At 32.4% G+C, this 27,893-nt stretch overlaps 5 protein-coding genes across 16 annotated transcripts in view; 2 read left to right on the top strand and 3 right to left on the bottom strand.

The window, feature by feature from the left end:
• Positions 1 to 2,515, top strand: part of LOC126849675 (WW domain-containing adapter protein with coiled-coil homolog) — a 49,967-nt gene extending 47,452 nt beyond the window's left edge. For 6 of the 8 annotated variants that reach the window (XM_050591742.1, XM_050591740.1, XM_050591738.1 and 3 more), the window contains 5 exons: positions 6 to 232; positions 711 to 852; positions 1,423 to 1,649; positions 1,729 to 1,856; positions 1,967 to 2,515. In XM_050591742.1, the coding sequence (XP_050447699.1) occupies positions 6 to 232; positions 711 to 852; positions 1,423 to 1,649; positions 1,729 to 1,856; positions 1,967 to 2,045 (803 nt within the window). In that variant the 3' untranslated portion in view covers positions 2,046 to 2,515. The remainder of the gene's footprint in view (positions 1 to 5; positions 233 to 710; positions 853 to 1,422; positions 1,650 to 1,728; positions 1,857 to 1,966) is intronic. The other 2 variants (XM_050591741.1, XM_050591739.1) reach the window with 1 other exon arrangement.
• A 3,195-nt stretch (positions 2,516 to 5,710) lies between these two features.
• Positions 5,711 to 15,963, bottom strand: LOC126849660 (nuclear pore complex protein Nup153). Its single transcript, XM_050591700.1, has 7 exons — positions 15,684 to 15,963; positions 14,138 to 14,714; positions 13,763 to 13,983; positions 13,271 to 13,659; positions 10,276 to 13,186; positions 9,985 to 10,106; positions 5,711 to 9,136 (listed from the first exon to the last, which is right to left on the bottom strand). Exons 1-7 carry the CDS (start codon positions 15,756 to 15,758, stop codon positions 9,064 to 9,066), a joined length of 4,368 nt encoding a protein of 1,455 aa, XP_050447657.1. The 5' UTR covers positions 15,759 to 15,963; the 3' UTR covers positions 5,711 to 9,063.
• A 362-nt stretch (positions 15,964 to 16,325) lies between these two features.
• Positions 16,326 to 19,245, top strand: LOC126849678 (negative elongation factor D). Its single transcript, XM_050591761.1, has 7 exons — positions 16,326 to 16,434; positions 16,842 to 17,817; positions 17,935 to 18,187; positions 18,259 to 18,469; positions 18,541 to 18,681; positions 18,774 to 18,903; positions 18,986 to 19,245. Exons 2-7 carry the CDS (start codon positions 16,842 to 16,844, stop codon positions 19,018 to 19,020), a joined length of 1,746 nt encoding a protein of 581 aa, XP_050447718.1. The 5' UTR covers positions 16,326 to 16,434; the 3' UTR covers positions 19,021 to 19,245.
• Positions 19,068 to 20,296, bottom strand: LOC126849712 (protein stunted-like). 2 transcript variants are annotated; one of them, XM_050591845.1, is made up of 4 exons: positions 20,120 to 20,296; positions 19,787 to 19,917; positions 19,634 to 19,659; positions 19,068 to 19,183 (listed from the first exon to the last, which is right to left on the bottom strand). In XM_050591845.1, the coding sequence occupies exons 1-3, from the start codon at positions 20,146 to 20,148 to the stop codon at positions 19,646 to 19,648; spliced, it is 174 nt and encodes a 57-aa protein (XP_050447802.1). In that variant the 5' UTR covers positions 20,149 to 20,296; the 3' UTR covers positions 19,068 to 19,183; positions 19,634 to 19,645. The 2 variants fall into 2 exon arrangements, with proteins under 2 accessions (XP_050447802.1, XP_050447803.1); XM_050591846.1 differs by lacking the exon at positions 19,634 to 19,659 and having other exon boundaries at positions 20,120 to 20,288.
• Positions 20,297 to 21,070: 774 nt separating this feature from the next.
• LOC126849656 (uncharacterized) overlaps positions 21,071 to 27,893 on the bottom strand; it is a 50,582-nt gene continuing 43,759 nt past the window's right edge. For 3 of the 4 annotated variants that reach the window (XM_050591692.1, XM_050591693.1, XM_050591689.1), the window contains exons 7-14: positions 27,202 to 27,425; positions 26,892 to 27,048; positions 26,521 to 26,801; positions 26,221 to 26,352; positions 23,941 to 24,168; positions 23,658 to 23,855; positions 23,430 to 23,477; positions 21,071 to 23,265 (exon numbers count right to left, since the gene is read on the bottom strand). In XM_050591692.1, coding sequence (XP_050447649.1) covers positions 22,330 to 23,265; positions 23,430 to 23,477; positions 23,658 to 23,855; positions 23,941 to 24,168; positions 26,221 to 26,352; positions 26,521 to 26,801; positions 26,892 to 27,048; positions 27,202 to 27,425 — 2,204 coding nt within the window. In that variant the 3' untranslated portion in view covers positions 21,071 to 22,329. The remainder of the gene's footprint in view (positions 23,266 to 23,429; positions 23,478 to 23,657; positions 23,856 to 23,940; positions 24,169 to 26,220; positions 26,353 to 26,520; positions 26,802 to 26,891; positions 27,049 to 27,201; positions 27,426 to 27,893) is intronic. The other variant, XM_050591691.1, reaches the window with a different exon arrangement.

Below are 27,893 nucleotides of genomic sequence, written 5' to 3'. Positions count from 1 at the left end.
GTCAGCATTACCTCGATTAACATCACATCCACCGTCGACAACACCGCAGGCTGCTGGAAAACTTAGTTCGCCCACGCAACAACAGGGAAACAGTAACGCCCCAGGACCACCGGTGTCACTGGCAAATCTCCCGAAACTTCTATCGCAAATCACGGGCAATAAAGAACAACCAGATATCACTCCACAGAAAGCATTACAGACAATTCAAACAGCCATCTTGCTATCTCGACAAGTAAGAGAATAAGATTGCTTGAACATTTCCAATATGAATAACGTATTATATTTTCATGTCCAGTGATGCATGCAAATATGCATGACATAAAAAGTTTTATTTTATTTTATTTTATTTTATTTTATTTTATTTTAATACAGTGAATCTAACAATCACTAAATGTCTTTTTATTGACTCTTTATGAGATTTATTCTTTATGAGATATATTATGAGATTTAACTTTGCTCAAAATTTCTTTAAAAATTAAATTTTTTTCATATGTTTTTAATCTTTTATATGATAATTTTATATATATATATATATATATATATATATATATATATATATATCACACATTACATGTACATTTTTAATTTTTAATAGTTATAATTAAAACAATATATTTAGTATTTTTAGACAATACAATATAATATTTTTTCTTGTTTTGAACAAACATGAATGATACCCCTAATGTTATTTGTTTGCCGCTTTTATGTAGCAGTCTGCTAGTGGAGACCGAAGTAATAGTGGAAGTGATGTGATGGTTCCACTAAAAGTTGATACAAGTGGCAATATTACTAGCGAGGGTCCACCTACTCCTACACATTCAGAAACCCAGGATTGCATTGACGCGCGAAAATGTAAGTTTTTTTTTTTTAATTAAAAATCTTTAAAATGTATTCTTTTACCTTATATCAATGAGATAATATAATAGCATTTAATTATAATAGTATTTTGTTAGTCTTTATGTTTGATCTGCCTTTATCTTGCTCAGTATTTAAATCATTTAGCATTATAGTTTAATTCACAAATAAATAACCACTTTTTTTATGATACTTGAAAAATCATAATCATAAATTTTTATTACAAGATTTTTTCGTTTTTTTTTCGTTTTTTTTTTTTTTTTTTTTTTTTTTTTTTTCGTTTTTTTTTCGTTTTTTTTTTTTTTCCCCTTCATAATATCAAAATCAAATTTAGGATAATTGATTAATCAAATAAAATGTAATGCTCGGTTTTATTGACATCATAAGAATCATAAAATTGATAAAAGATTCAAACTGAAAAAGAAATACATAATGTGTATACACAAATACATGCATATACTCAAATATATTCTAGATGGAGCGGAAATTAAAATCCTTTGTTTTTATAAATGTTCTTTCTTTATTTCCAAAGATTTTTTTTAGATGTATATCATCTTCTTTTTATAGTAACGAGTCCTGGGGGAACAAATTCCGGAGTACAAGGGCTAAGCTCATTGCAGAGTCTCAGTACACTAGGGTCCCTTGGGAATTTAAGTAATGCGGGAGGTTTACAGGCATTATCTAGAGTGCAGCCTCCCCTAACACCTTCTTTAACACCATCGCTCGCTAATCATTATCGGGAAGATTTGACGCAACATGTGCGTGCCTTTCCTGCCGATATTCTCGAAAAACAGGTGGGAAAATCTGACTTTTTAGATAAGAATTCCTAATGTTGCTGAAGAATTTTTTCTTAAATTAAATAATTTTGTTTAGGCACAGAAACTTAGTGAGGAAGCACATACAATGGGCAGTTTACAATGTACGAGAGTATCTGCAGAATTGAAAACGGCACGATCGATAGTGAGGCTGACAGAAATCCAGGCAACGTTGCAGGAACAAAGGTAAATATCTTATTTATCCTGTTGTTGACTATTTAATAAGTGCTACATAAAACAATACAATTGTTCTCTTAGCTTTTTATATCATATTGTATATTTATTTGTCATTTTAGGATATTATTTCTCCGTCAACAAATTCGAACACTGGAGGAATTAAAATCCCAAAATTCCTTCATGTCTGATGATTCTTAGTGTAAGAATCTTTATAAAATAATTATAATTAAAATCTATAATTCAAGCAAAAATAAAACATGATTATTAATATTCTCATTAATATTGAATAATTAAGATTGTACCTAAATTATAATATCGTAATAGAAGTGATATAATAGCAAATGAACATGGGCTGCTCAGAGAGGAGCTGTTCCACTTAACAGCCAATGAGTCTTAACTAATGAATAAATTTATTATTAGTGAATCCACCTCTCTGAGAAGCACAGCAGGCCTATCCAAGTCGCAAACACAACACTAAGTGAATAGAAAAACGAATCAATTTTATCAGTTCAATGCAAACTGCTGAATTGTATATCTGAATTGTCCACATCGTCTTGTATTTACCTATGTTATACGTGTCAATGTTTCATATCCCCAGATTAAGCGGCATTTTAACTAGTTGAAACATTTTTGTTGTAAATCTCGGAATAAAATTCGTGCCACAAGTTTTAATACAGTTCTTTATCGCCATAGTCTCACTTACCTAATCTCCTGGTTTCTTTTTTTGTTGAGAATTATTTTTAAAAATTTACATTAAATACATTAAAAATACAATAGGAATTTATATGTTTTATATCCAGATTTGTGTTCGATCTCCATTTTATTATACAGGGTTTCTTGACATAATAATAGAATGTATCATCGCTGAACATGTATTGATATATTGTTATATACATGCTCTCCTATTTACATCATGTAATTAAAAAGTATATAGCAGATGAAATCTTTAGATTAACTTAAATAGCCATCATTTAACTCTTAACATGTAAATAGCAGAATCAGAGTGAGTACTATTTGCGAATGACAAAATTTTATGTATGTCAAATCTCTTGAGTTAGTAAGAACATATTATTGTATCAAAACTGTGGATCTAAAAAATAAACATATGCATTTTTTATATTACAATTACAAATAATTTGTTTTACTTTATAATTTCCTACATAACTATATATGAAGAAACAAATAAGGATAAGCTGTTATATTTGTAATCTTAATGTGCTGGATAAACATTTTACTGTATATGGAATAATCATAATAACAGCAAATTGTAATTGTTATTTAAGGGACTATGTTGTTAAGGAATCCTTTAATGAGGTATTTCGAACATTTTTTACTGTAACTTATTTAATTGAATTATATATATACATTTCTTGCAGAATATACATATATATTTTCTGCAAAAAATGGAAGGAGTATATTAAATAATTCATACTCTACTGAAAAATGTCCAAAACGAATTGTTTGCGTATTATATTGTTGAAAATTATCTTATGTTTTGAAATAAATCATAACAGTTTATAGAGCGATATGTGTGTGTGTGTGTATGTGTGTGTGTGTGTGTACACATATGTATACACTTTAAGATGTCGAAAACCACGAATGTGATACAATAATTCACAATATGCATCTCTTATTTTGTATATTTGTTTGAGGAACTGTCAAGGAGCGATCCTACTACTTACAAGATTAAAACAAAATGAAAAACAAAATGGAAAGAGAAAGAAAAAAAAATCCCATAAAATATACTTTATCTTAAACTTTAAAATAAAACGACCGAATTTATATCCATTTCTAGATTACTTTTTGACCCAAAGAATTTTAATATGGACTTGCACATGTTTTTTATAATTCTTCCTCTGCATATCAGAAAATTAATAATTTTTAATTATTTTATTGTATAATAAGTGTGTATATATATATATATATATATATATATATATATATGTATGTACGTATGTATATATGTATATATACACACACATATATGTATATATGTATGTGTGTGCACAAGCTATCCAAAATTCTTTAGTTCAAATCATTTTACTAAATGCCCTTTTTATATATATATTTTTTTTTTCTAAATATGAAATAAAACTATAACCAAAAAATTAAATAACCTCGCCGTTTTTCATTTTAGTAATTTTTTATATTATCCTAATATAATTATATAATTACATGATTATTACGTGTATAATCATATATACAATAATTATACACATAGTTAGATAATTATATAATTATTATATGCATAATTATATAATCATTATAGATAAACAGAGATTAGTATTAAGAATAGTATTCGTAATAATGTTAACGTATCTATCACGGTGTTTCTCAACACAAGCTCCAAGTAGCTCCTGAGTGTTACAAGAACTATCCATTAAGGCAACTTTATGTCACCTTTATTCAATAAAGATAAAGAATCGAAATAGTAACAATTATTCTTTGCATTTTTCTGGTCCACAAAAGAATTCCACATATATATATTTTTTTTATTGTTATTGCGAGTATTATCGACATCGCTTACATTTTATCTGTATATTCTGTAAAATTAAATGTATTTAATGTATCGTCTTAAAGAAATAAAATTGTGGCTTACAGATTTTCAGATATTGTATATACATTTTTGATGCAATAATAATAATAATAATAATAAAAGAAAAAAAGTGAGATTCAATCGCGCTATTAGCGTATATCGTCAATTTTGCTTGTACGAATAAAGATGGCTTTTTTTATACATTTTGCATATAACATACTATAACAAATCGCTTTCGAATTATTTTATGATTCATCGGTTGAGAAACACCGATGTGCTTTTCATAATATTAACTAATATTACATCATGTCATGAGAATGCAACGACATTCTCATAGCACCTGAAGCATACAGTGAACATTCTCCTACATATTATTTTATTTAATTACAGTCAGTTATTGGATTTATTTCATAACAAACTCCCTCATTTCTGAATCCCATTAAGTAATTGCTTAATATATCTTCGATAGAATCATTGTAGACATTCAGAAAAATTCAATACAATGCATGATTTTCAATGGATTAAGATTATAATAAGGCCTCGGAATATTTGACATATTGTAACATCTCATGGCGTATAAAAATACAACATGAAAACAATCATTGTAAATTTTCATGTCTATTAAATATCATAAGAATCCAGAAAAAAATGGTCTTCTTGATAAGATATTTTTAATAAAAATATTTTGTTGACATATTAATTATATATATTTTAAGAGAATGTTATGTATATATATATATATATATATATATATATATATATATATATATATATTGTTAAAAATAGTGATGTTTATTAAAACTATGCATCTTGTCATGCTATTGTACTATTTCAGAGATTATACTTCGTTTAAGATAATCTGAAATAAAAAGGATATGCATTTTTTTATAAACGCCATATGAATATAATTACCGTTTAACGCGTGTATACGCGGATTTTTTTACATATTTTATGCACTTCAAAATTTATCTTTCTTTTGGCAAAATTTCATTTTATTATTAGCTTGTATTAATAATTTTGTAGTAATAATTTTGCAATAATTTTATATTTTTTAAATTTATTATATTTTTATAATTCCATTCGTGCAATTTCTAAAAATACAAATTTTTTGTTTTCAGATTCTAAACAAAATAATCAAACCGTTGACCAACTAATGTGGCAATAATATGACACATTTTAAGACACATAGCTTTCATTATTTTATAACAAAAAAATTTTATATAATTTTTAATGTAAAAACAAATTTTTACATTAAATTCCTTTCTAATATAAAAAAATATATAGTCGATTTATTGGCAAAAGATTTTTACTATAAGAACAACATATATAGTCAAGAAAAATATATTAAAATCTTCTTTTCAGTTCTCAACACAATTACTGCTAATGATATTATATATAATAATTAAATAATACATACATTGTAATATTAAATCCAATAAAAATATGTAGATACCAAAATGAGAATTTCCATTAGTCATAAGATGTTACATATCTACTGTTGAATGTTTTTAATGCAGTACTCTTCGGATATTTATGCAAACATATTAGAACAGAGAGCAAATAAAGCTACAAAACAAGTCCAATACGATTTGCCTTATAGTCGTTATACATCTACGTCATACGTTCAATATGTATTTATAAGGCCATATATACGCGAAATTTAATATAAAGATATTGCCTTTTCACAGGCAACATATTCGATATATTAATTTGGAAATTTGTCTATTCATAGACAAATGGACGACACAGCCTCAACAGAGAATGTTCACAGTGTAAGACAGCAGCACAGACATATCTCAGCGCAGCCTCACTCTACCATTAATTACAATACCTTTGTTTTGTAATCATGTAAAACAGAGTCGTGTCAATCACTTAATTATGTTCAAAAAATCCTTTGTAGGTTGTTCGGTACGAGTTTCTTTCTCTTAAAAACTAAAACAATTTTATCCCTATATATTAATCCCGAATTAATTTTTAAATTATTAATTATTTATCATTACTCGAGATTAACCTTCAATTGCATCACAGGAAAGTTTTCTTAAAATCACTCATATTAGCTAATGTATTACATATTTAATCAACACTGTTTAAATATTAAACGGGAAGTACCTACAAAGGGTATTTTGACAATGTTAAAAATACAAGTGCTTAACATAAAGTTATTATGAATTTTTGTCTCTTAATAATGTATAGAACTTAAAAAGTCTCTCAATGTGTTTACATGTAAATATTATATAACAACAAAGATAAATAACAACGTATTAACAGAATGTTTTGTACCTAGATGTCTAATATGGCATAAGATGGGTCATGTGCCGAGTTATTTTTGGCTACTGTCAGATCTAAGCCAACATTGTACACAACTAATCTAATCTTAAATAAGATGTGCATGATTTCAATGATTCATTAATCATTATTATATACCATTTAACTACTTTCCACTTTAGGGACTTCTAAAAAGAATAGCTTACAGTCTTAGCTATTGAAGTAGTAAAATTCCAAAATTAGTGTCATAAATTAATGTTATTCTAAGAATTGCACTTACAAAAGTTTATTCATTATTTGAGTGTGAATTGTGTATCTCATTATAAAGATATTTTATTAAAAAAAATATCTAATTACTTTTTTCTAAATCATAAACTCTCTTTAAGTACTAAAAGAAAACATTTTTCGAATGTTTAAAAAGTCAACAAATCAAAAATATTTTTTTTTTACTTTTTATTATGTATAAATAATACGTAATGCGTATAAATAATACATAATACGTATTAATAGTACATAAACATATTAATAATATTATTTGCAATAGCCAAACAATGAAGAAAGTTTCCAAAAATTTCTTTTGACTCGTTTTGTTTTAATGATATTTAAGATTATATAAATGAGATCATTCTATCAATTTATATATTAAACATTTTAATATACAAATTGATAGAAAGAAGTATATTGATCAAATTTTTAATATTAAATTGAATTAAATCTTTATTTACTTATGTCACTTTAGTATACATATAAGCGCGTATTGATAATAATAATAATTGAAAACTAATATACAATTAGAAAAAGATTCAGAAATCTCGATGAACAAAAGAATTATATATTTTATAAAATTTTAGAAAAAAACTCTTTAGAAGCCCCGTAATAATCTATTCCCATTCATCGTGTCCTTCTTTCGAATTGATTTCATTCATTCTATGATAAAACACACATTATAATATAATTCTATCAAAATGGCATTCAGTTATTTCTTATAGAATTATTTCATTCAATATAAAAAAAATATACAATTTCGACTACTCAATGGAAACGTTCAGTAATCGTCAGTTTGTACTATCCGAATGCCATTTTTGTGTATATTACACTTTTCCTGGACTAGTTCTCTACAAAGATTGTGTAGGGCTGTCCACGAAATTCTAATTAAAATATAATTAATGCGCGTGTATGCATATATGTGTATATAGTGGGATTTTATTGATATATAGTCAGTTCACAATGCTCGTGCGCAATGTCACGATATTTTACAAATATCTTTGGACTGATATTGTCCATATACATGGACATACATGGACATTTTCAAAAATAACAACTAATGTGATCGTTTAATTACATACAGAATTTTATACGATTTTTTTTTAATAATTGGTGCAACTCTCATTAAATGGAAGATATTGTAATGCATACACATAGAAAAATTAAAGATTTTAATAAAAAACTATATAGAAGGCAGCAAAACATTTAATATTTCTTATACTTTTAGTAAACACAAATAAATTTCTCAGTAAAATATTACACATAGTATTTAAAGAATCAAATATAATAAATTATATAAAATTATATAATAAAATTATGAAATAATATAAAAACTATCTAATTTAATTTATTAAAATTATTATGAGAGAGAATTATTATATTTATCCTCTCAAACTTCTCTGTTTTTTTTTCTCGAGAGATCTTTGCTTATATTCAAATATGTCAAAAATATTCAAATGTAACTATATATTTAGCTGTCCTCTCTGCTCTGTGTATAACATTCAATGAAAATTATTTTATATTTGTGCTTTTAAATTTATATCTTTTCCGAATAAGTATAGCATATATTCTTCAAGGTTCTTCAAACAACAATGCTACGAGCTGTGACTGACTTATACTTACCTGAGCGGGTGACAATCTCCCACTAGTTTTTAATCTTCGATTGCACATGTTAAGTGCTTATTTTAAGTTTTCTTTATCGAGGTATTTTTCAATTTCGGTAAATATGAATGGTATCTTGAGTACGTTATGTTGATACATACGCACCACGTCTGATTTTTTTTTCTTTTTTGGTAAGGTCTTAGTAATGCAAAAGCATTACGATTTCACATTACGGCTTCATGCCAACTCCAAGGTATTATTTTCATTATTACTGTATAATTTAAATAATATTTATAATTTACATTTCTTTTTCTGTAGAGAGAACACAAGTGGTTGTACGCAAGCATATTCGGGGGTTAACTTCGGGTTACTATATTACAAAGATGCTTGGTATATATCACCACACTGATGTGATCGATTGAATTGTATGACAAAATTTCATTTTACATATTGTATAACGCTTGACATACATACAGGGACACACCCAGATATACAGATAGATATAGGGACGCACCTGTATATGTGTGAACGTTATATGTCACATGCTCTCTACCGCATGCATGCATTTCTTCGAAATGCTTTTTTGATTTTCCGTTGTGGTGCTGCCGATTGGGGTGGAGCACTATAAAACAAGATGATATGTATTCATTTAGTATATATTTTGTAGGTATAAAGTGGGCTAAAAAAAAAACACAATTTTTTTTATGAACAAAATTCTCAAAGAAAATAAAAAATATTTTTCTTTTTAACTAATTACTTTATTTAGACTTGGGAATTATATGAGGAATATAGTAATTTAATTTTGCAGTCTTTTGAAAACAATCCATATTTTATCGATTGAATCATTATGACTAATAAGGCACATTTTGATGTCAGTGACTTTATTGATAAATAAAATAACTGGTTCTAGAAAATCGTGGAATATCGTTCAATATTATTTTGTTAAAAATCTATATTTAATTCATCAGTGATCTTTGTGTTCTTGTAAAGTGATAATGTGATGCATGATATTTGGGCTAGCTATGATGAGGAGAATGTTTCCAAATCAATTAATTTCAAAATTCGGCAACATTGATTGGCCACTCAGATTATACAATTTAATGACGTCAGTTTTTTTTATGGATACCTCAAAGAAAAGATTCATGGGAACAAGCCAATAAACAAGCCATTTGATTAACTAAAGAACAATATTCCAGTTATAAATAAAATGTCGTTTAAAATTTATGAAAATATGATAAGTGTCATCGACATTAGAGTTCGCATTTGTGCCGCAGCTAGAAATTATATTATATTCCATACTCCATAATCCATACATAATTTTCAAGTCTAAATATAATAAAATAATTATTTAAAAAGTTGAGTATTTATTTCGAATCACAAAAAATTGAGTATTTATTTTGAATCACAAAAAAGTTAATCTTTTTTAATTCATCCTGTATATAATGACAAATTTCCAGTCGATATACTTACTTAAATGATGTTGGTACGCTTCCTTTAGTGAAGTTGAATGAAGGCCGACTGTTGGGATCAAAAACTACTGGGGGAGTAGTAGTAGGAGGATTATAATTGAATCCTCCAGTTGACGTGGACGACTGCAATATAATACATACCACAATTACTAATTATTATAATATTATAATTTTGAGAAATACAAAAAAAATGATTTTAAAATATAATATATATAGAAGGAGAGAAAAGGGATTACACCATATTATCTTATTTAATTGATGAAATATATGTATGCAATTAACTCATATTTACCATTCCTCCAAAGTTAAAGCCTCCTGACGCTGCGGGTGGAGCTGCAGATGCAAAATTGAATCCTGTACTGGACAAAGGGGTAGACGAAAACGATGGTGATGTTGCTTGAGTCTGTGGATTTGCCTGCGGGGCACCGAACATCGGAGTTGTTACTGCGCCCTGACCGAATGCCACCGATGTTTCTTGTTTAGGTGTATTAAACGCAAAACTGGCATTGTTATTCGTCGAAGCAGTATTAGCTCCGAATGTACCACTACCGAACATATTGTTACTACTCGACGATGTATTCGAATTGTTACCAAATGCGAAGAGAGGTTTCGTAGACGGACTCGATGCCGGATTAACATTCGCGGAGAAGTTAAATCCACTGCCTGTCGCTGGTTGCTGTGACGATGCCGAGCCGAATTTAAATAAAGAATTCGATGCTGGATTAGTTTCAACACTGGTCTTGGTAGATGAGAACAGAGTAGCGGGCGTCGTTGCGGTGCCACCGAAAGCGGGCGTAGTGTTATTTCCGAAAGCTGCAGAATTATTGGATGATCCGAAGAGTGACAGAGTAGCGCTGCTGCTGGACGGAGGCTGGATGCCGAAGGTCGGTAGAGGATTTACCGCGGGCGAATTAAATACAGCGGGTAATTTCGTTTCTGGCGTCCCAAAGATTGATGGCTTATTATCTTGCGTGTTACTGCCAAATGTTGGAATTTTCTCGGACATGGCGAATCCTGATGACTTGGTACTGTCTGTTGTAGCAAACGTCGGTTTATCCGTGCCAAATGCTATCGACGTTTTCGATTCGTTATTGTTGAAAAGCGGTGTGGAACTCGACACGATTGGGAAGAGCGTAGCAGCTGGTGTATCATTTGCGGATTTGTTAGACGACGAAGTGGATGTTTCAGCTAGCTTGTTTTCTCCAAATGATAGATTCGTAGATAATGCGGCGGATGATGTCGGAACTTGGCCGAAAGTTGGTATCGTGGCTGACTGAGATGTCTTTGAATGGGAAAATGTGAAAGTAGGTTGAGCAAAAGTTGGAAGACAAGTAGTCGTTGCATTCGTGGAAGTGTTATGCGTTGCCTGCTGTGTACCAAATTTAAATCCATTTAAGGGAGATGCAGTATCAGAGTTAGAGTGATTATCAGCCTTATCTATGCCGAAATTAAAACCGCTTGGTTGGTTAGCTAAGTTTGGTGTATTAGATGGTACACCAAATTTGAACTGCAAAGTAGAGCTAGTGCTCGATACAGGATTGCTTGATTTTACAGTACCAGGCTTCAAAGCTTGACAAGCCATACATTGTGTATGACTTGCATCATTTTGTATCAAGCAAGAGTCGCAAGTCCACGAACCTTCCGGCTTTTTAAATTTGTCTCCAAATCCATTAGTCGATGTCTGATTTGCGTTGCTCGGTTCACCAAGAGAATTAGGTTTAGAGGTGCTACAGCAAGGACAGATAGTAATAGAATTGTTGTTTCTCACAAGGCACCCTGGACACTCCCAGGAATCTTTGTTTGGTTTAAATTTGTTCATTATTTCATTATTACTCAATGTTGTTTCCTGCATTGTTGTGTTGTCTGTATCAACAGTGTTTGACTTCTGTGAGGACGATTCTGTAACAGTATCTGTCTTCTTCGGACTTGTATTTATGGAAGTAGGTTTAGGTGATTTATCCATTATTTGATAATTACTAGATGTTTCCTGTGTTGCTGTGTTATCTATGTCATCAGTGCTCGACTTTTGTGATGATAATTCTGTAACAGTATCTGTCTTCTTCAGGTTTGTTCTTATGGAAGTAGGTTTAGATGCATTACAACAAGGACATGTAATAACATTCGCGGCATTTCTTAGCAAGCAACCATGACATTCCCATGATCCTTCAGCCGGTTTAAACTTTTCCATTAGATCATTGTTTTGAGATTTGACAGTTTGCTGCATCGTATCTGCATTACTTCCTGGTTTTAGTGTAGAGCATGCCACACATTTGACATCACTCTGCTTGTTTTTTATGCAACATGTTGTACACTCCCATTGATTTGTAGACAATTTAAATTGGGAGCCAAAACAATCATCTGCGATTGGTTTCGATTTTACGACGGTATCTGTCGTTGATGTTGAGCATGTTGACAAAGTTTTGTCATTAGGATTTGGTCGAGTAATTTTACACGCAGTGCACTGTTTATCTGTGCTACTGTTCTTGATCAAACATTCACTACACTCCCAAGACAACATGACATCATGTATGTTCTTGATATCTGAATCTGGGCTGATAGATGCACTGGCAATCTTATCTGTATGTATCATTTCAGAAATTAATCCCGAGTTTGATTGTTCAGTTAAAACAGATTCTATTTTGTTAGACTTGGAGCACGATACATTCATAACACTTTCCGACTTTTGTTCAGGCTCGACCATAAGTTCGACAAGATCATTCTTGTTGTTTTTTATTTTTGGTTTTAATCTAGGCGCTGTAGATGAACCGGACCAAATAAAATTCGGCATAGACGTAGTTGTACTGTGGAGTGGTATCGATGTGATGGTATCAGTAGAGGAGAATGCAGTAGACCCAACTTTCTCTGTTATCGAACACGAGCTCGAATCATTTGTTTTATTTATGCTATCATCAGCATTGATTGGGTTACTGAAAGTGTAATCTTTGACAGATTGAAAATTTTTTTCAACATCTGGTATTTTAATGGGACTAGCAAATGTGAAAGTGTTTTCTTTATTTGCTATAGCTTTTCCTGCAGAATGTAAAGCAGGAAATGGTAGCGTGAAGTTGAAATTGGGTAATGTTGTTATTGGTAGAGGTACATTTGGCAAATTTACAGGTGCCACTGTTTCTTCTTGTTCTAGATTTATTTTAGATTTGCCCTTCAACTTGCCACGATATTTTTCATTATCAGCATCATCCATCCTAGAGAAAAAAAACAGATTTAAATTATTGATTTTCTGAAAATCCAGATAAACACAAGTATATAAAATTGCATTTGATAAATACCTCAAACGATATTCCTGTGGAGGCGGCGGTGGATCACTGCGAGAAGAAACAATTTTTCTAGCTGCAAGAGTTGTATCTTGCAGTTTTTGCCGTCTTCTTAGTTTCAATATATCGGGAACGGTTGGTACTGTCAATTCACGCGTCAAATGACGCAAGCCGATCCTAGCAGATGGATTCGCTATTTCTTCTCGCGCTCTTTTTTTGCTCATTACCGACAATAAAGTATTTGGAGTTTTTAATGGAATTTTCTTTGCATCAGATATAGGTGATGAAAAATGTTCTAATGCTTCCAATATTTTTTTTGCAGTTTGACTCATACCCGACGAATCATCTACTGCATTGGAAGGTTTAACTTCAACATTCGTTCTCCTTGGAACTTTAAGTTGTAACTAGAATTAATAAATAAATGAACATAAATTATTATAACAAATATTCTTTAAAAGGGAGCATAAAGCATCAAATTTTTAAATAAAAAATAATTGAATAACATACCTCACTTGAATTATTAAAAACATTACGATTTTGCTTGTAAAAACCTGCTGCATTTGCACCCCCAAAAGTGATATTACCGCTATAAAAAGGGGAGGACAGAGGAGATGTGCGGTCTAGAACATTTGTCATAACTGATGCATTAAAACTTGGTCTACGACTGCTTAAAGTATCACGAGAATTACTATCTAGAAACAAGGATCTTGGAGATTGTAAATGATTAGCTGAAACAAAAATATAAAATTTACATAAATATGGAATATACACATACACATATTAACATATTCTTTAAAAATAGTGTTAAACTAACTACAAAACTTTAGTATAACTTATATTATGCACTTAAGTAACTCTATATGGTATGCAATTCACACTCACTAAATGTCAATTTATCATCAATGTGTCTCTTTCTATTGGTAAATGTTGAATTGTACAAATTTGATGGGCCTTCGTGTCTATTTATTTGTGGAATAAGTGAACTGCATCCACTGGTACTTTCACTTGACTCTGAATTATCATCAATTCCATTTATTATCCCATTATTAATTGATGAAGCTAAATTTAAGTCAGATTTGTGTGACGTTACAGTCCTAATGTCTGCTGGCATTGCAGGAGTCGAAGATATTAAATGGCTTATCCCACTTGATCCAGCCATTGTAAGTTCCGAAAAATCTTCATTATGAACAGGAAATTGCTCCTTTGAATGCTCAATCGTGTTTAATGCACTTTTATTTCTTGTTTGTATAGAAAATGTGCCAGGTGGATGAATAGTATCCATACAAATACGTGATCGCTTGTTAGGAGGAGGCTGCTGGATATCATCTTCTGTTTCCTCAGTATTCTCTCTTCTCTCTAATGCATTCTCATTACCTTGGAGAGGATTGAACCACTTACTAATCCATGATGATTGTGGTATAAAATCTGTTACCTTTGTCGCCATTTTTCTTACAAATGACTGTAAAAAATATAAATATACAAATATGTAATAAATATTTCCAATTATATATATTTAATTATATAATTAATACAAATTTAAGTACCCAGAATAGAAAATTTATATATTTGTAAATTTATATTTAATACATAGAGAATTTGTCCTTATAAAAATAATGAAATATAGTATGATGAAATTAAACAATATCAAGAAATAATTATATATAAATATTGAATTGATATTTATTAAGTATATATTCTTATTTGATTACATCATTAATTTCTAAGTATCTAAAAGACATTATAGCAAGTAGATACAGAAGATGTAAGCCAGTCTTCTTTCATACAGTTAAAATCAAAGTTACATTATATTACGCAATACACACAGAGAGACGATAACAATTTTTGCTCTAACTCTGACAATGCGTATGCGTGCAAGAATTTCACATTCAAGAATCGTCTATATTACGAGCCGTGTAACATGCCGCGAGAATTCGCGCGAAGACCTACGCAGAGCGCGTGACGCTCGCGAAGAAGCACGGAGGAAAGAAAAAGAAAGAGAGAGAAACAGAAAGTGAGAAAGAGAAAAAGAGAGAGAGAGAGAGAGAGGTATGATTCGCGTTTTTCAAATCGCTAGAGATCTAGAAGCTCAAGAGATGCGCATCTTTTGCCAGAGATATCACGTATAATAAAGCTGCGCGCTTCAAGGTTACGAGTTGATTACTTTCGTGTACGCGAAAGCTTATGCACCGTCGTCTTTCGCGCGACGGGTATAGGCAAGAATGAGGTTATCATCAGGCTCACTCACATAACCGTGATGATATCGTGGGAATCGCGCGGTGGGACTCCGTCGTAGGGAAAGGGCGGGCATACGGGATGATATCATGCGGCGAGGAGTCGGCGCTCGTTGTCGATCCGATCGACGGATTAGCTTGGGCCGCGTGAACGTCGCGCTGTCCGCTGTCGCGGGCTCGCGATCGAGGCTACTCACGTTGTTAGCGTCGTAGGGCTTCGCATTGCGCGACGACGGCCGCCTGCCGACCGAATTGCCGTTTCCCTTGGACATTCTTGGGTCCGGTTCAGCTTGAGTCGCTTCACCGCACTGCACTACACTGCACGATGATCGGTTACGAGACGCGCGCGCACGACACGATCATCGTCTCCTTGAAAATTGTTTCGCCGTTGGAACCGCACCACCTTCCCTCTTGCCTGTGAGACCCACGAGAGGAAATATGGCCGAGCTCGGCCCCGAAACCGTCACCCGCCACTACGGCGCTACGGGGCTTCCTTCGAATCGCGCTCGATGCGCTTGCCCTGCTGTCCACGTGACACGCGCGTTGCGCGTAGCGCTCCTATTAATGGAGTAACTATTGAGATTATTACAATATGTCAAAGAGAACAAAAGCGATGAAATATATTAATACTTAGCAATCGTATATATATATATATATATATATATATATATATATATATATCGATTATAGAGATAAAAAAATCGTTGCACGAACGTAATGTCGACAATATGAACGTATTGGCGCGCGCTAAGAAGCAATATGATAACCAATCATACGACGTTACATATTATTTTCGAAGAATAGTGAATTGATTGGTCCCGTGAATCACGTGTTACTTCCTTAAACGCGTATCGTGTCCTTGGTGCAGGAGCTTTAATGCACGTGAATGCACGTTAATGTTGGTATCGGCGCAATAATTGACAGTTTTATTTACGTTGCTTGTATAAGGTATGTAAATAGAAGCATTTATTAATTCAATGATCAGAGTGATAATATTTTGTATATCTCTTATTTTTTATTTAGAAAAAAGAATTGAAAGATTTGTACAAGAGTGATCGTTGTTTCAATAATTACTCTTTTCTCTAACCTCTATATTTAAAAAAATTTTTAATATTATAGATTGTTTATTCTTTATAAGGAAAGAAGAATTTAAATATTCTCATACATGTATAATTTTAGATTATTTTATTTTCATTAATTTCTTATTTGATAATAAAAATAATACAAAATATTCTTGATTATATTGTGTATTTTTAAATCTCTTGAAATTTTAGAAAAGTACGATATGTACACATACACACATTTTGTATACAATAATATTAATGAATAATACTAACCATTAAATAATTATTTAGATGGAATCCGATTATGATGAAGATCGTAGTGGTTGGGGGGATGAGATGAATCGAAGTAATGATGAATGCAGTGGAGAAGACACATTTGATAATCCGCAAGAAGTATTAAATGAATGTCTGGATAAATTCAAAACACCAGATTATATAATGGAGCCTGGTATTTTCGCTCAACTCAAACGATACTTTCAAGCTGGAGGAAATCCTGAACAAGTCATTGAATTATTGTCCAAGAATTATACAGCTTGCGCACAAATGGCAAACCTTCTTGCAGAATGGCTGATTCTTGCCGGGGTAAAAGTTACCGATGTGCAAGCAATGGTAGAAAACAATTTGAAGGATATGATCCTCAAAACTTTTGATCCCAAGAAAGCAGACAAAATCTTTACAGAAGAGGGTGAAACTCCTGCTTGGTTGACCGAAATGATACAGCATCCCACTTGGCGATCTCTTATTTATAGACTCGCGGAAGAATATCCAGATTGTTTAATGTTAAATTTTACCATCAAACTTATATCTGATGCTGGATTTCAAGGCGAAATTACAAGTATTTCAACTGCAGCTCAACAAATCGAAGTTTTCTCACGTGTATTAAAAACCGCAATTGCTGGGTTTCTTGAAAATACAGAAAATTGGCAATCCAGTATACAAGAGTGTGCAAAAATGGTATGTCACGGTCAACACACTTATGTATATAGTCAAGTCTTGTTGCAAATTCTTGCACAAGAATCTCGCGGTGGTTTTATGATGAAGAGACTCTCTCAAGAAATCACCAAGTGCGCTCAGCAGAATCGACACGATGTCACTCCAATAACAATGGCATTGAATGGCGCTGCCAGTAGTCCTGGAGCATGTCAAGCATTAGCATCTATGTTATCGAGAAATACTTTAAATCCAGCTGATATTACTGTATTATTCAGAAATTACTCTGCACCAGAGCCACCTCCTATTGAACTGTTGCGTAATCCACAATTCTTAGGTATGTTGATTATTTATAATATAGTAATAATCAAAAGTATTTATAGTAGCAATAATATAGTAATAAAATAAAAGATAACAGAGATCTAATTGTAAGATAAAACTTTATACATTGCAGAATTACTGGTTGATGCACTGTTTAAACCTGGTGTTAAGATAAATCCTGAACATAAATCAAAATACATATATCTATTAGCTTATGCAGCAAGTGTATGTGAAACAATTCCTAAAAAGGGCAATATACGTAAAATTAATAAAGACGACTTAAAAATGACTATTCAGGCAATTGAGAAAGTTCACAATATATGTAATATAAATAAAGGATCAACTGAGTTAATAGCAGAGTTACACACTCTATATCAATGCATTCGGTGAATTAACTTTTAACATCTTTTCTTTGTGTCATGAAAAAGAAAATATTTTTCATTAATATCTTTTATAGGTTTCCTGTTGTAAGTGTGGGTGTAATTCGATGGGTAGAATGCACTGTAACAGAATCATCATACTTCAAATTATGTACAGAGCATTGTCCTGTGCACCTCGCTTTATTGGACGAAGTCGTAGTGTGTCATTCTTTGTTGCATACAAAAATATTGAACTTACTTGTGCATTTATTTGAAAGCAAACAAGATGAATTAGAGATACTTGTACAGGTAAATTTAGTCTTCACAAAGTGTTAAAAATGAAAAACTACCAACATTTAAAATGGATAATTTTCTTATAGCTGGAAATGAAAAAGATGTTAATTGATAGAATGGTGAATTTGTTGAGCAGAGGCTGTGTAGTACCCGTTGTATGTTATATTAAGCAATGTTGGCAACGTGGAGATACAGATGTATCTCTAATTAGATATTTTGTCACAGAGGTAAATTATATGCCACCATTTTCTTTTTTAATGCAGTTTATATTATAATATATTAATATCTTATTATAATGTGAGTTTGCAATGTATGTTAGGTTTTAGAAGCAATAGCTCCTCCATATACAGCAGAATTTGTACAATTGTTTTTGCCAATGGTAGAAGATGAAGAAATTACTGGAACTATGCGTGGAGAAAATGAAAACGATCTAGTTTCAGAATTTATTGGTAAATATAATATTCACAACAACAGATAATGATAAAAACATTTTTAGCATAAAACAAAGAAAAAATTTATTCTCTTTTTCAGTGCACTGCAAGTCACACTGTTCTGTTTTGAGATGACGTTATAAAAAATAATTACAGATAGGTTAAATCAAAGAAAAGTAAAATAAGTGTAAAGAATGATTTTATTTTATACGGAAACAGAAATTTTTATATATAATTTACAGCTATGTACTGGATCAATTTTGCATCCATCTGTAATATCTTCACATCTAGGCATTTTCTGTAATAAAAATATATATGTTATAATGTATAGTATACTAAAAATATAAAATTTAAAAAAGAGATGCTTATTAATAAAACACAAAGACAAAAATGTTATTTGTTTAAAAAAAAAAATAATTTATCTTGAATTTCAAACAATATTATCCTGATTTATAGAAATAAATGATATATTCAGGTATATTAGATGTATTATTTGTTTTATCGCTAAAATATAATATTGCTTGAAATTGCAAAATGCAAATGCAGAGTAATAACTATTAAATCTCTATAATAAAAAAAAATCTATTAAAGCATCTATTAATTAATATTATACACAATGGTTAAAAGAAATATTTTTTGAAATAATAATTGTCACACTTGTATTAGAAGGTAGTAGCATATTAAAAGTATACTATTCAAATGACAAACATTTCTAAAGACATGTTTATAACACAAATCACAGACTTACTGGTCATTGTGATTATATCTTTTCAGCTGTAAAAAAATTATATTGAAATATGTAACAAAAATATAATCAAAGAATAAATTCTACCAAAAAAATAATGAAATATGTAAAATAAAATATGATAAAACAGAATTGTAATAATGAAAATGTACATACTAATAGGTTTTCCATCTTTCCATTGAGTAAACTTTACATTGACTTCGTCACGTTTGGCAGCCTCTGCTCTCAAGTCAGCTTTCAAAGCTTGTCTGACTAACCTTGCTGCGATTTGAGAGTAATTAATATAACTGTAACAAAAGAAAAAGATTTATATATGCATCTTCGATTTTTATTATTCACAATTAACCTTCCATGAGATTCCAATAATTAACGAGCAGATTAAAATTTGATTATATAATATTTCGGTTGAATAAATTATATATTTGACATACATAAAAAAAAAAAATAAAATATGAAGCGAGAAAAACAAGAATATATTGATTTTCTTACTTTAATCCTGCTTGTCTCCACGCCGACATTTTTGCTAATAATTATATTTAGAAATAAAGAATATTTGATATTGATGGATGATAGAAGATACAGATGACAGCGCCTTCTGTAGAGCAGAGAATCTTTCCGTTGTGCGGTCTGAGCATAGACATATACAGAATAGATCGACCCCTGCTATGAGAAGCAGCGTGGCAATATATGAAGGATAGAAATATCGCTCTGTCTTTTTCTTTTGGCGCGTATCGATTCGAAGACTGGTAGATTGATGGCAGAAAGAAGTTTGAAAGGGGTCATGCCGCCGTTATAAGCTTTTTTTAGCTGATAGCAGTAGCGTCAACTAGATCTATTTTAGAGTCGGCAGAATTACATGGCCAGATTCACTTTTCGGTGCCACGGTAAAACAAATAAATATTATGAAATATGAATTTATTATTATTTTATTAGCTGTGCGAAATGTTTTGCCACTTTAATATATACGGACAACGATAGTAGTTATTATTGAAGTATTTTTATGTATATACGCATGTGATATAAAATAAATTATCCTAATAATTTTTTCCCTAATTTTTAAATATATAATGTGTAGAAGAAATATTTACAATAAATTGTTTTTATTTTTTTCTTATTCTTGAAACAAAATTATCAAGCATTTCAAAATGAAACAAAATTATCAAGCAATATCAAATATAATAATAATTTTAATTCATATACCTTTTTATAATTATATAATCATTAATTTATTATTAATTATATTATTTAAGTAATTTTATAATTTATAAATTTAGCTAAATGCACTAGAGTATACTGATGCATATTAAAAGCTATATATATATATATATATATATATATGTATAATTTATAAAATTAATATTAAATAAATTTCATATTCAAATATCATGTCTATTTTTATACAATAAGACTTTGGAAAAATGATTAAAGAATGATAAGACATTTACGAGAACATAAAAACTTTATTATGGTCCATAATATCAGGTATAACAGTTACACTTACTTTATAGAAAGTTGAATAGCTCTGAATATTTATGCTATAAAGTACGTATATAAGATTTCATGTGTTTATATGAATATTATAATTTTTTTTCGACGTAATGCTCGATGGCTTTCACTCGAATTAAAATATTATGGAAATCGATCTAGCTCGTTATATAATAATTACAAAGCGCTTTTGGGACAATTGTTGAATTTATCAACAGAAAAATACATTGACAACATGGACGGACTATACACACTCATATTACAATAAATCAGCGTCAATCAAGCTAATGAAAGGGATGCTTAGCGAGTCTATGATCGATTTTAAAAGTATAACGTAATTTAATTCTTTAAAATGCTGCATGTATTTACAGGACTAATTACGATGAACAAATACACAGATATATTGTACATGTGGATATGATATCTGCGCGATTTTCAATAAGAACGCCGCAATATGCGAACGAACTTCAAGCAACTCGAAATTTTATAATGTATTTTTTAATTTATTAACTGATTGTTTATAATTTATTTTGTCAGTCATTTTTAAATAATTTTTAAGCAGGGAAATAGGAGACCAATACACTTCCTAATATGATTATTAAATACTGCATTTCTTTATTACAGTAATAGCACAATACTATCTTTCAATTAGTCATTAACAGGACATAGGCCCATATTTACATGACTATGGTTGGAGCCAATTTAGTTGGCTTGACCCTGAAATTGTTTAAATTAATTTCAATAAAAAAATTGCATTCATCATGAAATTAAATGAGATTAAGCTCATGTAACAAATCTTAACATTGAATATAGATTCGTAGCGAAGATTCAAAAGTGTGGATCAAACTGTATCATGCAAAACTTTATTTTCTTTCTAAATATTTAACGAAGATATATATAAAGAAATAAATATATCGTAAGAACACAAAAGTACTTCGGAATAGTAACAAACGCGCACATATTCAGGCACACGGGAGGAGAACAACAACGTTCTAATTTCAGGGGATTCAAACACTGGAGACTACCCGAGAGAATTAGTGTCGCGACTCCGATTAACGAGATATTCTGTCTACATTACAGATAGAAAGTTATAATTTATAGAAAGAGGCAGGGAATCGCTAACCGGAATCATAGTTGATCCAAGATCAGCGGATTAAAACTTAGTCGTGCGCATCAATAGGATGTGCGATTGACATTTAATCGATATTCTCAGTCTATATCACAGAAACGGAACTCTCCATTTCGCTCGCAGTCTTTTTTTCATCGTTGCCGTCGTTGCTATCGCCGTTGTCGTTGTGGCGACAGTGTTCGTTGATCTGTTCACCGGAGACTAGAGATGCGTCTTTCGATAAGATTAAGGAATCTTGGCCAATAGGCGCGGCGGCCTCGACTAGATTCTCGACGGACGCTGCCATCGTCGGCTCCTCGTGGCAGAAGCTCCTACGCAGTGATTGTTGCGTTCTTGCGGTACCTCTGCGTATGCTGCTGCGCAGCAAATTCGCCACGTCGGTGGCCGTCAAGTTCGAGCCGGATAGAGTGGCGATGTTCGCGGCATTGTTCGATCGGCGATTTCGGTCGAGGGTCGATGAATGGGTGCGTTCCAATGCGCGCGATCTCTCGATTGAAATACCGATCCGGCTGGCGCGGTCTATTGTGTTCGGCCGAACATGCCGACGCTCATCCGGCGCTCGACCATCCACATCTTGTTGTCGACCGCTTCTTCCAATATTAGTTACATCCGGCCGCGATTCCAAAGGCACGTGGATTGCAACTTGATCGTACGAAATCGGCATACCGCTGCTTTGGTTCATTTCCACCAGTACGGTCGCATAATCGGGTGGCGGTGGCGGTTGCTGCAACGCTGGTCTCTGCCGCGGCGCGCTACTTTCCCCTAGAACGTTCGCGATTCTCCGCACACTTCGTCGAAAACTCTGGCGTAGCATCTTCGCGATCCTCGCGCCGGTCGCCGTGGTGTAGCTCGGCGGTGGTGTATACTTGGGCGGCGGATCCTCGAACGGTATCTCGGTGGTCGCGGCGGGTAGGATTCCGTTGCCATGCAAACTGCCGGTGCCAGTGTCATTCCCGATCTGGGTTTGCGCATCACGAGGATCCTCCGGTTCTAATGGTGGCCGATAAAGTAATTGAATTCTCTGTAAAAAATAAAATGGATTAAAAAAGTGAATTTTAATTTATATATTAAAAGAGAGAGTAACAATAAACATATAAGTTTTAGAATAGGTTTAATATAAGTTGTAGAATAATAATATCACTGTGTAACACGTGTTTATTCATGCAGAATTTAATGAGAACTTACTCCATTACACTGTTCACAGTGATTTACTGTTATTTCCACTTGTTCATTCTATCGTCAGCACAAATAGAAAGATAGATTACATGAAAGATGAGTAAGTAATTTGTGATAATTTTTACATAAGATAATTTTCTTATAATTTTCTTATTTTTTTTTCCGCGTAGACTTATTATTTATTTTCTCAATCAATGGTAGAAAAATGCAGGTTTTGACATAAAAAGAAATACTTACGTCGAATATATCGGGTGGTCCATTATTCAGATATCGACACGTCTGTATGATAGCCACTGCTGGTATCATCAGTATCGGTATCAGCTGAATTGCCGTCCCGAGTTGCCTTGCCCAAACGGCCCAATAATCTCTGCTCGTACGACGATAAGAATACAATTCCCGAAAACCACTGCTTTTGAATATCGTGATGCTGAGAACCTGAAAACGGCATACAATACCAATAATCGAGCGTGCCGTGTGTACACTAATATTTCTAAGTAATAATTTAAATAATTGAATTTACCATTAAAGTGACAGGAAGAACGACGTTCCAGATGAAGGATAACAAAGGTCCGGCCCAATATCTAAGGCAACGCCCAGTTGGTGGGAATAATTCGGCGACGACTGCCTCGCCGGTGTGCGGCCGTCCACGAACCGCGAACACGGCGCCAACTTGCATTAGATATAGAACGATTATCCACCATGCCCCACCAACGGTATAATCGAGATAATACACGACGTAGATACCCAACTGTAAGCACACAGTAATGAGAATATAAAGAATAATTAAAATTGTTATATTTAGAATAAAAATATTTATTTTTTTTAAATTTTTATAATTGGAGATAATAATTCTTTCTCTCATATATACAGATATGAATTTACTTGATAAATAATAATATAATAATAGATGATAAATATATTATCAGTATTCCCATTACAATTATTACCATTTATAATTATCATCAACTTTATCATTATTAGTATTGCTAAGAATGTTTATTATAATTAGTATTGCTAACAATTATTGAATTATTAATGACGTCATCGAAGCACTAGTTTTTATATTTTTCACTTGCACGTCTAAGAACATAACATTATTCTTAGTGTAACCGGTGTATCTGCTTAGCGTAGTATGTGGAACAAACATGTATAATCCGGATTCCTTATCAGGCTCGTTAGAATCATTTCTATCGCGGCCTATGGTCTTCACAATTTTTTTAATGTCATTCGCGGGATTGTCCTGATCTCGAAGAATCACGATGGCTCGGAGTATGCAAGGCCAATCCAATAGTGGATCCCACTTGCCATTCTCCACGCGCAAACATCCGATAATGTGACGGTCCTTCCACTGCCCTTTGCCGTTCAGAAATAATTCCATTCTCAGAGTGTAACCATATTCCTTGTCGTAGAATATTGGACTATAGAACGCGCAATCACTCTCCTTTGCTTCGCTGATTTTCTCCTTGTAACGGTCGATTCGCCATATAATGCGACCATTTGTTGAGGAGTTTTCTACGCACAAACACGAAGAACCTAATAGAGAAGGTGTCGGTCTACAACTTTCCGCGATCAATTCCTCAATGTATTTCAGATTTTCCTTCATTTGAAATTTGAGGCCTTTCAAATCCAATTTCTGTTTGGTCGTGCTTTCGGAACATTTCAGAATTTCTTTCGCTAAATTATCAAGCTTTTTCGACAAAGTATCATGTTTCGACATCAGATCCTTCGAATCCTTACATCTCATTTCCAACTCTAGTTTCAAATCGTTGACACGCTGCGAGTGTTCTTGCCATATATCGCTCGCGCGTACGCTCTCTTTAGCAATAAACGTCTTTAGATCTTTTAGTTCTTTAAACCAGTCGGTTGATGCGCATTTGTTTTGCTCGTCCATAAATCCTCTTTCGAACATCTTCAATTGTTCGGATATCTGCCGAAAGCTCGAACTAGTGCGACGCTGCATGTTGTCAGTGATCATCTCTAGATCGTTTAATCTCATATTCAATATTGCGTCGTTACCGCGATACTCCTCGACCGCTTCTGCGATGTTCGATTGCAACACGGCGAGAGATTCCTGCTGAGAGTACAGTAAGCTCAAGCTCCTAGAAAGATCATCCTGCAGTCGAATTCGCTCCTTTTCTCCCTGATCGATAGCTAGTCGCAGTAACGTTAATACTGAGAACACCTTTTCCTTCCATACCGAATCTTGTATGTCTTTTATTTGATTATTTCTCCTCGAAATTTTTTTGTTACACGACTTCCGATGTTCTTCCAGATTCCTACGGGAAACGTAAACCCCACATCTGTTAGGACACTCTTCCAAGACCGCAGCACACTGCGTGATGTGTTCCGTCAAGAATTTTTCCTCCAAGAATTCATTGCAAAAGTAGCAAGGTACGCTACGATGCACTATAGCGTGAACGTTATTACTCATCTTTCGTTTAATGCGAAAGCACTTGTAATACTGTACACGAAGCAAAACTAAAACTCGTACTGATAATAACTCTCTGAGCAAACGAAAGATTGCGCGCACTATCTGATAAAAGCAGTATTATATATATTTATATATATTCTGTACAGAGATAATATTACAGACATATCCGAGTTACGTCGTTATTAGACACTTGTATGTGTCATGTATAAATTAAAATATCTGTGTATATATACTCGTAATTAATAATATAAATATTTACGCGTAACAAGTATTTTATATTTCATTAATTATATCTTTAGATAAGTAAGACGATAAATCTATCAAACAGAAATTTTCGAATTAGCGCATTACTAAGAAATTCCGACATACCTCTGTAGCCATAGGCAATCCGAGTATGTAGGCACAAGCGCAGCTAAAAAACGTGATGGTGGTCTCCCAGAGCTTCATCATTTTCGTATTGATCGCCATTATACCGGTTATTACGCAATGCCATATTGCCAACTGAAATAATTAATGAAACACATATATAAACATTTTTTATATTATATATAAGATGATAAAACTACACATATTTGGATATACTCTTATTTGTAGTTTTTCATTTATCGCGGCTATAAGAAAGTATATATATATATATATATATATATATATATATATATATATACATACCTGTTGCGCGATCCCAAATAAGATAAGGATAAAATAAAACAGGACCGCCCAGAATGGTGACACTTGTTCGGTGCCCAACAATGCCAGTGTTGCGGGTACCAGTTCAGTGGCCAGACGTAACACCTGGTATCCGGACTCGATGCTCGTGTCCACGCCGGGTCGTATTACGCGTTGACCAAGGAGAAAGGATGCATGAGACATGAATCTTTCGGGCGTACTGCTGTGACCCGACGGTGCCGGTTTATTGGCGAGCCTCATAAACGTGTACCCTGATATCCTCTCTGTGAAATCATCCGAGAATGAAAAGCATTGAATTGATCCGATTGTTCGATATTTTATGAGGTATTTTACTACGAAACAGTTGTACTTACCGAAGGAACTAGTAGTGTAGATGTAACCGTGAAGTCTAAGAACCTGTACGCAGGTATTCGCTAAGAAAGCCCCGAGTAGAAGTACCGCAAATGTCAAGATCACCACGAGAGTCGTATCTCGTTGTAGGAGATGCTTGTGCTTGTTGTGAGCCGCTATCTGAAATTGGCAGGAGATTCCGATGAATTAGCTATGATCCGCAAAAAAGAATGATGAAAAGAAGAAATATAAAAAATCGAATAGAAAAAATAATTATATATACTCGTAGAAAAATAATCGTCGTGCAATTATCGACGATGATGGGAACGGTACCTGCATAGCAGCCGCACCAAGTAAACCCCACGTGAGGAAAACCTCGTTTGAGGCAGCCACCCATGACTTTCCATTAATGAAAAATTCGTTCCAGACAGTGGCGGGGAAAACTTGGTTCATCGAACTTGGCGAAATAAGTCCTAGCAGTTTCGTGCAAAGGACTAATGTACCGAACACGGGCACCAGCGTGAAAACGTATACAACCTTTCCGTAAGATCTCAGCCCTAAATGAAAACAGAAGTAATAAAACTTTTCACAGTACATGATTGTATCGCAAAATTTAATAATAACAGATTTTTCTATTTCTGCACATTATATGAATATAAGAAGTCGCTCATTAAATAAATACACCCCTACAGAATATTAAATTATGATCTAAATTATCTGTTATACGAGTAGTCAAAATAAAAATAATGAGCAATAAGCTCAAGGTAAAAACAATTAAATGGAAAACTGGCAGATAAGAGCCCAGGCGCGGATATCGGAGCGCAAATTTATTATTGTTAAAAAATTAAAATAATTAAAAATAAAAATAATTTTAAAATATCAAAAAATGCATGCTATAAGAAATTTATTACGCATATCATATGTTCTTCCCTAAACTTTAAAACTTTTGTTAAAAACATTTTTTGATAATTGGAGAGATAGGTCATAAAGTTAAGTTAACAACATACAGCAACCTGTATGTTGTT

The sequence above is a fragment of the Cataglyphis hispanica genome, chromosome 5, assembly GCF_021464435.1.
Source record: "Cataglyphis hispanica isolate Lineage 1 chromosome 5, ULB_Chis1_1.0, whole genome shotgun sequence".
NCBI lineage: Eukaryota > Metazoa > Arthropoda > Insecta > Hymenoptera > Formicidae > Cataglyphis > Cataglyphis hispanica.
The sequence above is the reverse complement of the archived record's forward strand: the minus strand, read 5'-3'. Positions and strand labels throughout refer to the sequence as shown.

Bases quoted from the DNA above. Each gene is read 5' to 3' on its own strand.
- LOC126849712 (XM_050591845.1), bottom strand. From the start codon at position 20,148: ATGTCGGCGTGGAGACAAGCAGGATTAAA. The intron at 19,918-20,119 runs GTAAGAAAATCA...CTTTTGTTACAG, and splicing joins TGGAGACAAGCAGGATTAAA to TTATATTAATTACTCTCAAA.
- LOC126849660 (XM_050591700.1), bottom strand. From the start codon at position 15,758: ATGTCCAAGGGAAACGGCAATTCGGTCGGCAGGCGGCCGTCGTCGCGC. The intron at 13,660-13,762 runs GTATGTTATTCA...TATTAATTCTAG, and splicing joins TTTTTAATAATTCAAGTGAG to TTACAACTTAAAGTTCCAAG. The intron at 13,187-13,270 runs GTATTTATCAAA...TTTTTTCTCTAG, and splicing joins CCACAGGAATATCGTTTGAG to GATGGATGATGCTGATAATG.
- LOC126849678 (XM_050591761.1), top strand. From the start codon at position 16,842: ATGGAATCCGATTATGATGAAGATCGTAGTGGTTGGGGGGATGAGATG. The intron at 18,470-18,540 runs GTAAATTTAGTC...ATTTTCTTATAG, and splicing joins AATTAGAGATACTTGTACAG to CTGGAAATGAAAAAGATGTT. The intron at 18,682-18,773 runs GTAAATTATATG...AATGTATGTTAG, and splicing joins TTAGATATTTTGTCACAGAG to GTTTTAGAAGCAATAGCTCC.